At 37.8% G+C, this 13,159-nt stretch overlaps 1 protein-coding gene and 1 non-coding gene across 9 annotated transcripts in view; one reads left to right on the forward strand and one right to left on the reverse strand.

Moving 5' to 3' along the window:
• The window catches only part of FAM135A (family with sequence similarity 135 member A), a 119,663-nt gene that overhangs the window by 22,898 nt on the left and 83,606 nt on the right, over positions 1-13,159 (reverse strand). For 2 of the 8 annotated variants that reach the window (XM_032484451.1, XM_032484450.1), the window contains 4 exons: positions 4,142-4,215; positions 2,597-2,751; positions 1,529-1,792; positions 22-856 (listed from right to left, as the gene is read on the reverse strand). In XM_032484451.1, the coding sequence (XP_032340342.1) occupies positions 22-856; positions 1,529-1,792; positions 2,597-2,751; positions 4,142-4,215 (1,328 nt within the window). Of the gene's footprint in view, positions 1-21; positions 2,378-2,596; positions 2,752-4,141; positions 4,216-13,159 lie in introns of all 8 variants that reach the window. The other 6 variants (XM_032484443.1, XM_032484445.1, XM_032484448.1 and 3 more) reach the window with 4 other exon arrangements.
• Positions 6,734-6,809, forward strand: TRNAI-AAU. The gene has a single exon. It is a non-coding gene; the product is annotated as a tRNA-Ile (tRNA).

Raw genomic sequence — 13,159 nt, forward strand, 5'->3', positions numbered from 1 at the left:
TGCTGTGCTTCCGCTACTTACGCTTGTATTTGAGGTTTTGGTGAATTTTCATACCAGGAAGCTGACGATGTGAAGTTGTGAGAGGCGCTGCTTGGCTGCTTTGTGATGGCATCACATTTGCTTTTGGAAGAAGACTTAACACTACAAGGAGACTCCCGTGGCGCGGAGGGGAAGGACAGACAGCCAGAAGTGCAGACGGCAGGCATACTCATACCTTCCCTCAGGTAGTCACTGTTCATTTTTTCAGCTTTTATAAGTCTCTCTTCTTCTAGTGCATCTCTGTCTGCACAGTGAGCATTTACTGTTCCACCCAGCGCTGAATAATCCGTTTCTTCATAATACCCATTTTCCACCATTTGTTGATCCTGCTCGTCCTCCTCCTCTTTACCCTGTTTCCGCTGAGGGCTCCTGATTTCTTTTTCAGAAATTTCCCTCTGAGGGCTAACTGAATTGCTGTAGCTAACAGCACATGTGTCAGAAATATCTGTACTGCTTTGACAGCCAAAATAGTTTTCCACAAGCCCTTGTTTTACCATATCAGGACTGGCTGAAAAGCAGTCATCCGTACCCAAGTGAGTTTCATTTTTAACTGGAGGCCCTTCTGAATAGATCTGTTCGAGATTCAATGCATCCCTATTTTTTCTTTTCACAGTTCTATCTTCACTGACTTCTGTACTGGTAGAAATGGAACCTGAAACCACACAAGGGGCACCTAACCAGACCAGTTCTGAATTTAATGTAATTGCAGTCCCTGCAGAGTTATTAGATTTATCAGGACTCTGGGGGTCTTTACACAAAGTGTCCAAGTTAGGTTTGGAGCTGCAACTACTTTTCACATCACTGGAAGTATCTTCATCTGAAAAAACAAATTGTAAAGGGTCTTTAGTGCTTGAATTTAAGGAATGGATTGCTATAGCTTCACTGTCCAAATGCCCTGAAAATATGACACTCTGCTGTTGCAAAATAATACTTGACTTTCTACTATCGTCACATTTTGGCAAATCAACTGTTTCTAGATTTAATACAGTTTTGCTATCGCTTAGGTGGCATTCAGGTACAACAGGTTTCTTAGGATTCTCATCAGGTGACAGTTCATCATCAGAAGGCAGAGAGTTTATGGAAGTTAAAGACGACTGGATCTCACTGAAAGCACTCGTGCTTTCAGTACAATGACTTCCTAATGAAAACTTTACATTATAATCAGGTTTCATCAAAAGCTGAGGAAATAATCTTTCATTACTGTAAAGACCTTGCCCTTGTACAGTTTCAAAGACTACGTCAGGGTTTGGATGTGTCGCAAAAGAACTTGGTTCACTTTCAACACCTGAATCTGAGAATCGAGATGAGGCACACGTGGCATTAATATCTGGTAACTTAATGGCATCTCCACTCACTACAACATGATATTCTTTTGTAGAAGAAGCAGGCTCATTACTTCTTAACTTAGCTAATGATTCTCCAACAGAATGACACTTTGGTTCCTGCAAAGCTTCCCTTTCAAGTGTTATTTCTATAGATTTAGATTTACCATTAGATTCTAAGGACTCAAAGTTGGGTACTTTTAAATTATCCACAAATATTTCATCTTGTTGAAGCTCTGTCCAAGGTCCTATTTTAACGGTTATCTTCTCTCCACTGAAAGGATCTTTAGTGCAGGGCTTTACTTCAATTGTTCTGACTCCTGAGGTCGGGGCTATTTGATGGTTATGGTAATCATCTGATGAACTTCCAGACGCCACAGTGCGTTCCACTTGTGCAATTTCACTATCGTCCTGGGAGATATCAAGTTTACCTGAAATGGACAAATTTGCACAAAGATTTAGGCTGCCAGAGTTCAAAGGGTCAAACAGGTCTGGCTGCATATTTTCAACATCTGGAGACTTTTGTTCAGTTCTCTCTGTATTAGTTGGCAAACAGCTAGCTTCCTTTTGACTTGTCTGTCTGATGTAGGTCTTTAGGTCAAAATTATATCCACGTATCGTGGGATCCAGACCTTCCTTCTGACTATGTGAAGGATTGCCTTCAAAGCAGTTAAAGAGATCATCTGACGCTGCACTTTTCAAACATTTGTAGCCTACCAAAATCACAGAATCCTTAGAGTTCTGTTTTATTAATTTTTTTGTGTTTTCAGGTTTCATTGTTTTCATGAGCTTAGTAACCTTAACCTTGGATTTATTTGATTCTTCATTCTTTCCTTTTAGAGGTTTTGTTAGCTGCTTTTCACCTTCTGTATACCAACAACTGGAGGCACCAGGTCTGACTTTCAGCTCTGGGCTAGAAAGTCCAGCTACAGAGCTTTCTTCAGTCTCACATTTATCCGTTCTACTGGAATCTGATCTCTGAAGACTCTGAATTCCCATCCAGGGTGCATCTAAGTCTTTTATCCAAAGAAAAAGAAATTCAGGTTTAAAACAAGGTGTGAGAACTCATATGATTAAGACTACTTTTTCTGACTATAACTTTCCAATATCTTCGAAAATACGTAAAACTGGAGGGGGAAAATGGCCCCACATCAGGGAATGGTTTTATGTCTATTAGGTAGAATATACTGAAAATGACACACACAGCTTACATATTTTAGTTAGATTACACTTACCTTCAACAACTGAATCTAAATACCTATCTTCAAAGATTATAGGTAATGAATTGAGGTCTCCATCTAATTCACTACATTCAATAGGTAGGGGTGGAAGAGAACTGCAGAAGGAAGTGTTTTTGATAGCGGTGCACATCTGTAGATGACTCTGAGCACTGAAAAACAGTTCTTCAGTCAGACTGCAATTTAGAAACGACACCCAGTTCCACCTTACGGTCTACGCACTCCCGCCCCCTCACCAGCCCTGTGCCCCCTCCTCAGGATATGACCTCCTATGGAAGAGCTCCTTGGCCAGAGACAAAAACTGGTAAAATGAAAACTATGGTTCACTGACAGTAAATTTTTAACTTATAAAATTATGGTTTATTGGTAAATTAGTTAATTTCTACCATATTCTTCTATACTTTTTAATGTTATTTCAAACTGAGTTATCGATGCTTAATGTCTGGACTTCCTAATTAGCTGAGAATGGCATTTAGGAGAAAGACCAAGAGCTCAAATGCCTACTAGAGACTTGATGACAATGTTGAAAAAAAGCGTTCCACTGCCGCACTTAACACATAGTGAGGAACACAATTAACAGCTATTTAAAACAAGGTGTATAACTTTCTAACACAAATGGTTTTTGAGAAAAACCTTTTCTTATGGAAAATTTCAAACAAATAAAAGTAAACAGAATAGCATAATAAACCCCATCACTCAGTTTCAAGAATTAACTTTTCCCCCATCTTGTTTTATCTATACCTCCATTTACTACCTATGCCCAGGCTCTATTTTTTCATTGCTTTCTTTTGAGGTATAATTCACATGCACTGAAATATACAAATCTTAGCTGTGTGATTCTGACGAATGGACACATGATACAGAATACGTCCATCTATTCAGAGAGTACCCTCAGGACTTTCCAGTCAGGCTCCCAGCCCAAGTCGACACCAAGACAGCCACCGTTCTAATTTTTTTCATCTTAGTTTTGTCAGTTCCAGAACTTCATATACATAGAATCATATATTTACTCTTTTATGTCTGACTGCTTTCACTCAGCGTAATGTCTTCCAAGTATCTTTTTAAGCCAAAAAAAAAAAAAAAAAAAAAAAAAAAACCCACCAGATCTAAATATACTCAGTAGGAAAAATGGAAGGCATCTACTTTGGACACTTGGATTGCAAATCTTCTGTGTAACAGGAGGTAGTCCTAGTCAGACTACTTGCAAAACTCTGTAATACATAACGATAAATGGAAGAGATTCTGTCCCGTGAAAATAAAGATACAAGATGGCCAACTGGAAGGCCGGAGCCAGGGCTGTATAGCAGATCTGCTGTAGGGGCTGGGGAGGAACACTTCAATATGCTTTCTTATATCAGGTACAGGTCTGTAAGTGATTCATAAGACCAAACCCAAACTGATTCAACAGGAGATTTCTGAGCTGCAAATTCTCCTAATTTCTTTTACTGTAAATACTGTACATTCTGTCACTGATAAATACTGAGATGACACCTCATGTAAAGGGAAATAAAATCATCTAAATTTTGGATGGATGATACTCACTGAAGTTCCTGGTATGCAATGGCAGCTTCTCTTGGGTGTTCAAAACAAAAGAACGCCTCAGAAAATCTGCGTACCTGAAAAATCCCAAAAGGGAGTGTGAATGTCATGGCACATTTAGAAAGTCAATCAGGAGCTGGATGGTACGAAAAGAATCCCCTCCATTAGGCCTTCCGTAACCACCCCCTTGAGAAGTTATCTCCCTCCTCAGGGTTGCTGAAGCACTGATTTGTGGGAACACGTGAGTTAGGAGAACTAACAGAACGTAGAGGAAGAAATTAAGTTTTCCATGGCAGATCCACGGTTTATCCTCCAAAGATAGGGATTCTGTTTGTCTGGCAGTGCCTAGCACGTGGGAGAACTGCAGGATGAGCTGGCAACTGTGTGACGGCCCGGCACCCCAGGACCCGGCAGCTGAATTGACCGCCGGTATCCTGAATTCAGGCATTTCACCTCTGAGCCTCGATGACTCGTTTTCAAATTACACTTAATACTTACTCTACATTTGAGGCTATTGTGAAGAATAAACAAGGTAATAAATTCGATGCCCAGTTTTATATCTGGAAAATGGATATAAATATAAGTTACTGTAACTACCGTTCTAGCATTCACCACATTTTTTTCTTGAAATAACCGTATGTGTGGATTGTCTCCTCTTCTAACGTGTAATGTTCTTTAGAGTAGAAACTATATTTTGGATGATCTCTGCTACCTCTCACAACATATATCTTGGTTTGTTACAGAAGCAAGTAGCTGGTAAATACTGGTCAAATCTAGTTGATTATTTCTTCCATCACATTTGTATTTTGCCCCTTTCATTTCTAATTATGCACTGTCAGCTATTAAAGCAACATGAAGCCACTTATAAGGTGGTGGCAAAGATATTTTGTTTGGAGGGTACAAGGAGGAGAAAGAAATTATACTCCTTCTAAGATTTTTTTAAAAGGGAAATGTGATTTAGGGTTCTTTGGTTTTAAATGCACAATGAACTGGAGAACTGTTCAATCTGTCATCAAGCTATAGCCAGCTGAATTTCTGATTTCCTAAGCTTGTCTCCCTGGGCTGAGGAGACTGGGTCTGCAGAGGAACGAGTGGCGAGGGAGGAGGGGAGAGGAAGGTGTGAGGCATTGGTGAGAAGGATGCCACTCGGGTCTTTACTTCTAAATGCTGCCCGATTGCCTCTTCTTCCTCCCTCTAAGGGAGAGATGAGGAAAATGTCTGTGTGTGAGATGTTTTCCCTGAGGGCTGTAATGTGGGGAGAAAGGCAGCCTGACGTCATCTGGAGCCCTGCAGCTGCAGCAGGGCTGGCCAGACCCGCTCGCTGCTAAGCCTTCTCTCCCGGTCCTCCCGGCTCCTGCTATACGAACTATTATCTCTCGACAGCATCCTGCCTACCAGGCTCTGTGCTAAGCACTTTATTTTCATTCTGATTTAAACCTATAAAAACCCTCAGAAGTGGCTATATCTTCATTTAATAAGTGAGGAAACAGGCACAAAGAGGTTACTTACTTGGCCAAGATAACATAGCTAGCACGTGATAAACGTGGGACAAATAAAGACTCAAGAAATGGCAAATCTCGTGTTCTAACCACTTCTCTCTTCCCTTCCGCAAGAAGACGCCCCGCTACCAGAGTCCTTCCTCTTTACACCTAGACCGAGTTCCCTTTCTAAATATTCTCTTGCCACGATTCTGGTGCCACTGTGATGTGTAGTGAATAAGGCTATTAACTGTCTTACGTGGCTGTATCTAAGGTATCACTGCCACCTGATGGTAGCATGGCTAAATTCTGGGCAAAAGATGTACACAAACATAAGTTAAATTTACAAATTCAGACTAAGGATCAGAGTCATCTGTATTAATACTTTGGTATGTATATCCAGAAAATGAGTTTTGAGTATGTACCCTCATTTTAAAGAGTCAACTTATTTGACAATACCAACTATTCAAAATTCAGCTAGGTTAAAAAAAAAAAAAAACCCTCTGAGCATTCAAAATGGGTGTTTACTAATGCTCTGCAGAGTTAACTGTTCCATCATCTGTGTTCATCTGAATATGTTGTTTAAATTGCTGAACAATATTTGTTGCAATAATTTAATAAGCAGCACTTATTATTAATGCAGTATTATATTTATTATAACTTAATAATTAATCATATATTATAATGTAGTATTTACTATAATAATTTTATACATGTTGACCCAGGTTAGATTCTAATCTTTAGAGCGGAGTCTAAATATGTGATATATTTTCTATATTGCTTTGAAGAAGGCAGGTCCCTCACAAATGTTTCCTGAACGAATGTTCTTTAAGTTCTCACATTATTCTCATAGTAGGATATCTTAACACCCTCTTCTATATGTAGCTGATTTATGCTTACTCTTAGAGACAATTCTAACTGGTTTAAGTTATTTGGTTTCTCAATCCACAGCACATTAAAGCAGGGAAAGGAGAATTATAGAGTATCCACAGTATACAAGGTTTAGAAATGAGAACTTGCTGCTGAAAGAAAAAGACCCCTCCCTTAAAAAAAACCCTAGAGCATTCCCATAAAAAGCAGACAAAAGAAATTAAAAATTAATATAACTTGGGCGGGGGAGGGTATAGCTCAGTGGTAGAGCACATGCTTAATTAGCATGCACAGGGTCCTGGGTTCAATCCCCAGTACCTTCACTAAAAATAAATGAAGAAATAAACATGAGGGCTAAATTAGGTTCTGTACACCCTACTTCAGATGGTAGGGAACCATGAAGCACACTGGAAAGTTTCTATTTAAGAAGATTGAAAACAATTTTAGGAAAAAATTTACCCTTTAAAAAGCACATATTGGATAGTAACAAAATTCACGTTTGGGTGAACTTACTTCCTGAGAATGCTGAGTATGTTTTATGTATATATAAACATAAAAGCTGTAATATATTTTGTGTTAATAATTACATTAATAATGGAAGTCTACCTAAACTGTGCAAAAGAGGAAATAAATAGCAAATTAAATCAATAATATGTTCTTAGAAAGTATTTCTATTTTATTAAGAAAAATATAGTTTAATACATTAAAGTTCATTAATATGGTTGTACTGAAAGATCAAGCAGTTGTAGTGATGAGTGCTTAAAAATGCAAACTTCATGATGTTTTCTGAAATAAATAACACATCACTGTAAAGAAATCTTTAAGTGAAAGGATGGCTATACAAGCTATCTCTCTTTCCCTTTTCTAGAGCCTAAAAAGCATTGACACAGTTGAAAATTTTATGATCTAAAAATCTCAGTAAAAGCTAATAAGAACTCCTGACCCTCTGCCCTTGCTCCTGGAAGGTAGTGGATACACATTAGAATCAAGGGTCCTGTGGATCCACAGGGAAGCTTTAAAGTGCAAATTTCAAAAAGGAGCTCCTTCCAAAGGCAGATACACCTTGACCCCAGGGAGAACAGGCCAGATTTCAGTTCCCAGTCTCCCTTGCAGGACGCTCTTATTCAGGGAAATACCTAACCCTTTATCACTTGGAGAACTTTGGGAAGATTACCCCATGCTTGGGCCTCATTCAGTACTGGTAATTTTTAAAGTTTCCCAGGGGATTGTAATGTATAGCTAAGGCTGAAAGCCATGATTTAACTTCTGCTTAGACCATGACAGAGAAATTGGTATTGGATTTACCCTACTGACAACAACTACAAAATGGGACAAAACACATGGAGCAACTGTTTCAAGCACTGAAGAGCATCCACCAGGCGTGCAAAGAAGCAGGGAAGTGTAGCTTACAATCAAGAGATAAACGTAGTTAGCTTTAGAAATAGACTCGAAGATAACGCAGGTGTTAAAATTAGCAGGTAAGTACTTTTCTTTAAAAAAGAATGAATAGACTTAGGTTTTTTGAGAAGTTTTAGGTTTAGAGAAAAATTGTTCAGAAAGTGCAGGGAGTTCCCATACAACCCGAGACCCCAGGTTCCTCCTGCTATTATTTGCATCTTGTATTCTGTGATGCCTCTGCTGTAACTGATGAACCAGCGCTGACCCCTTACTAACTAAAGTCCACCATTTACATTGAGGTTCACCCTTGGTATCGTGCACTGTGTGGCTCTGACAAACGTATAATGACATGTACCCACTGTTAAAACACCACAGAGAACAGTTTCACTTCCCTAGAAACCTCCTATGTTCCACCTATTTGACTCTCCCAATTCCCCTGAGCCCCTAGGAACCACTGATCATTTTCTGTCTCTATAGTTTCTCTTTGTTCAGAATGTCATAGACTTGTAATCATATAGTAGGTAACTCTTAAGATTGCCTTCTTTCACTCAGCAATAATATACTCTCAAGGTTTTGCCATGTCTTTTCATTTCTTTTTATCACTGAATATTCCATTGTATATTTTTACTTAGCAAACATTAGACAGCAGTTATTGTCTGCCAGGCACCGTCTAACTGCTTTACAGCTGTTAGCTAATTTAATCACCAAAACAGTCCGATGAAGAAAGTACCTGATGATTCTTATTTCACAAAAGAAATGTTAAAGTTAGAAAAGTGAAATAACTTGGCCAAAGTCACATAGCTTGTCCATAGTAGAGTGGACATAAACCCACCCGGGAGATGAAGAGCTGATCTCCTTGGCAGACAGTAACTGGTATCTACATGTTTGCTAAGTAGAAATATATAAATACACTGTCATGGTCCTTCCAAGAATATTAAACTTTACTTCTCCAAGAGCATAAGAATGTATTCTAGTTAACTACGAAGGGAAAACAGCTATCCCCCTTTCCAATTTTTACCTGAATCCTTTGGTTGATACTGAGAAAATCACTGTAACTTCAATAAAGGGTTAGTAACAAACCTGTCACTAGGAACTTGAATGAAAAGAAATAGGCAGCTACAAGGTGAGAGAGAAGTTAGTCAAAGAAAAAAGAGCACAGCTAATGAGAGCAAAAATGGGCACAACTCTGAATAAAACAAATGAAGGCAAAAAGAAGGCACAGAAACTTGCATAATGAGGATGTTTAATGAAGATTTTTTTTAGAAAACATTTTTAACAACTACTTTTTTCAGAGCAATTTTAGGTTCACACCAAAGTTGAAAGGAAGGTAGAGATCGGTGAAAAAATGTAAAACTTCTCTAATTCTGATCATTGTAGAGTTTAAAATATTATTTTATGAAGCCTTATAAAGTAAAAGATTTTCATTTTACAGTCCAAGGAAAGGTTCACTAATGTGAAGAGTTTAAATGAGCAAGATCCTAGGATACTAAATAACTGAACAGCAGAAATACCGTGTCAGCTTGGATTTCTTTGCTTTAGACTGGAACCAAAAGTATTAACACATATTGAGTAAAGCCATAGGTTTACCACATACTGTTTCCAATAAGATTAATAAGCTCAATATTAGTTTTCTTCTTGCCCAAGGAATTCTGTTTTCTGAAACCCCCATAAGACATCCTTCCTTCATCCAAAAATACATAAAACAGTTAAATCCTCTTTTGATGCTTCAAATTCCTATTTGATAGGATTGCATCAGATATACTTACATTGAAAAGTTACTCACTATTTACCTAAAATTCAAATTTAACTAGGTAGCCTGTATTCTTATTTACTAAATCTGGCAACTCTACCAAAAGGACATTGAAATACAAATAGGGTTTTTTTTTACTGTAAGTATTTCCCAAAAACTGCATAGGATATACTTACACTAAAATTTGTTTACCTGAAATTCAGATTTAATTGGGCATTCTGTATCTTATCTGGCAACATGAGGTATTTGGCAGGACAGAACTAAAGATTTATTCAAGTCACCTCTGAAAGAATGCCAAATCAACTGCTGTTTTGTCCGACTCCACCAGCCCTAACAAAAGCTTGCTCGGGGCAGAATACAGGTCTGCAATGTCAGCACAAAGCACAAAGCCTGGCTTCCCAAGTCTGTAAACCAAACACACTGATCTTAACACTGGGCTTATGATATAATTCCGGACACCAGCTACAATAAACATTAAATACAGCATCTCCGATGTTACAGTAGGAAGCACTAGTAACTAAGATCACTAAAATCGTTGAGGAATAAACTGCTGTGAAAAGGAGTTCTCCATAAGACACTGTTGAAAGACAATTCTCCAAGGGTCTCTTAAATTTATGCAAGTCTTGTGAGCAGAAAAGGGGACTGTCTTTGTTCCAGACTATCTTGAGAACAGCCTGGGAAGACAGAGATAGGGCTCCCTTTGGTGCAAAGGGTAGGTCTGCTTACAGCCTTGGTAGATAAAGATTCCCTCTGGAGCAAACAGCAGGCATGCTTACCATCCATTATAAAATATTTGGGATATCTCAGAAGGAACCCAAATTCAAAAAGACAGCAGCACCCCAATGTTCACAGCAGCACTATTTACAATAGCCAAGTCATGGAAACAGCCTAAATGTCCATCAACAGATGACTGGATAAAGAAGATGTGATACATTATATGATGGAATATTATTCAGCCTTAAAAATGACAACATAACGCCATTTGCAGCAATATGGATGTCCCTGGAGAATGTCATTCTAAGTACAGTAAGCCAGAAAGAGGAAGAAAAATACCATATGATATGACTCATATGTGGAATCTAAAAAGAAAAAGACAAATGAACTTCAATATAAAATGGAAACAGACTTACAGACATAGAACACAAACTTGTGGTTGCCAGTGGGGAGGGAGGTGGGAAGGGACAGACCAGGAGTTTGAAATTGGTAGATACTGACAGGCATATATAGAGTAGATAAACAAGTTTATACTCTATAGCACAGGGAAATATATATAAGATCTTGTGGTAGCTCATGGTGAAAAAGAATGTGAAAATGAATATAGGTATATTCATGTATGACTGAAAAATTGTGCTCTACAATGGAAATTGACACAATATTGTAAACTGACTATAACTCAATAAAATAAAAAAAATTAAAAAGAAGAATTTTATAAGCCTATGATTCAAAAAAAAAAAAAAAAAAAACAAGAACAAAAACAAACAAACAAAAAACTAGCCCTAAGTTATAAACAACATGCTTTCTGGAGATTTCAAATACATACTAATTATAAATGACCTAAGGTAACTGCCTCTGGCAAATAATTTGCATACAATTTGTTACTCTGTTTAACCTTCAGTGTGAAAATGTAAATAAGTAGAAAAGTGGAAGTCCACGTTGTCTTTGTTATTTAAAAACCTACAGACACATTTTATTTCCCAGAGATGACAGACAGAGCCTCAGTAAACAAATTTATAATGTTAAGTAAATTGCATTAAAAAGAAATCAGTAGAAAAAAAAATTTGGGATTTCTAAGCACAGAGGTTTCCTCCTATAATGCAATCTACTGGTGTGAACCTGGTCTTTATGTTAGACTGTGAGAATTGGAGCTCAAAGAACCAATGACAATGATATTCTGGTTATTACAATGGCTGTGACTAGTAAAGTCCTTTGTCTTTGATTCAGAATCAGAGTCCTTTGTCTCGGATCTCACATGGTCTGCCAGCATCCATGAATCAATCTACGGTAAGCTAACTTATTAGCTTGTAAGTAGGGTAAAATCTCAGATCCTTTCATAGTTCTTCACATATATAAAATCCATTATAATTTCAATTTAGTTCTGCTTTTTATGTTATCTCAGTTGATAATTCCATTTCCCAGTTTGAAACGACAAAGGCATCTCTCACTTGATATTAAGTACCCTTTACCTTTTTTTCCCCAGCTATACTAAGAGACAACTAACGTATAACCTTGTGTACCTTTAAGGTGTACAATGTGGTGATTTGCTACACTTACACACTGCAGAATGATTACCATCTTAGCAATAGTTAACACCAATATCACGCCACATAATTATCAGTTCTTGTGGTGAGAAAATTTAAGATCTCCTCTCTTACAAACTTTCAAGTATATATATGGTATTGTTAACTACAAATACCATGCTGTACATTAGATCCCCCCAAATCACCTCTTTTATAGCTTGGAAGTTTGTACTCTTTGACCAACATCTCTCCATTTCACCCTACACTCTGACCTCTGGAAACCGCCATCCTACTCTGTTTCTATGAGTTTGGCTTTTTTAGATTCTGCGTGTAAGTAATACCACACTGTATTGTCCTTCTCTGTCTTATTTCCCTTAACATAAAGCCCTCAGTGTCCCTGCATGTTGTTACAAATGGCAAGATGTCCTTTTAATAGCTGATAAATATTCCTATACACACACACACACACACACACACACAATTCATGGGCACTTAAGGTTGTTTTCATGTTTTGGGTATTGTGAATGCTGCTGCAGTACACACGCGAGAGTAAATTATCTCTAAGATTCTGTTTTCATTTCCTTTGGATATAATCCCAGAGGTAGGATTGCTGAGTCATATGGTAGTTCTATTTTTAATTTTTAAAGGAACTTCTATACTGTTTATCATAGTGGCTGCACCAACTTACATTCCTATCCATAGTGCACAAGGGTCCCCTTTTCTCCATATCCTCACCAACACTTGCTACCTCTTGACTTTTTGATGACAGTCGTTGTAACAGATGTGAGATGACAACTCACTGTGGTTTTGATTTGCATTTCCCTGATGATTAGTGATGTTGTACAACCTTTCATGTACCTACTGGCCACTTGTATGTCTTGTCTGTATAAATATTCATTCAGTTCCTCTGCCCATTTTTAATTGGATTTTTTTTTTTTTTGGTTATTGAGTTGTATGAGTTCTTTATATATTTTAAACATTAATGCCTTATCACCTATATGATCTGTAAATATATTTTTTTTTTCATTTGGTAGTTTGCCTTCTCATTTCATTGATGGTCTTCTTTGCTGTGCAGAAGCTTTTTAGTTGGATGTCATCCCACTGACTTATTTTTGCCTTTGCTTCTGGTGTCAAATCCAAAATATCATCGCCAAGACCAACGTCAAGGAGCATTTCCCCTATGTTTTCCTTTAGAGGTTTTGCAGTTTCGGGTCTTATGTTTAAGTTCTTAATCCATTCTGAGTTAATTTTGTGAGCGGTGTAAGATAGGGTCCAATTTCATTCTTCA

Source organism: Camelus ferus, chromosome 8 (assembly GCF_009834535.1).
Source record: "Camelus ferus isolate YT-003-E chromosome 8, BCGSAC_Cfer_1.0, whole genome shotgun sequence".
NCBI lineage: Eukaryota > Metazoa > Chordata > Mammalia > Artiodactyla > Camelidae > Camelus > Camelus ferus.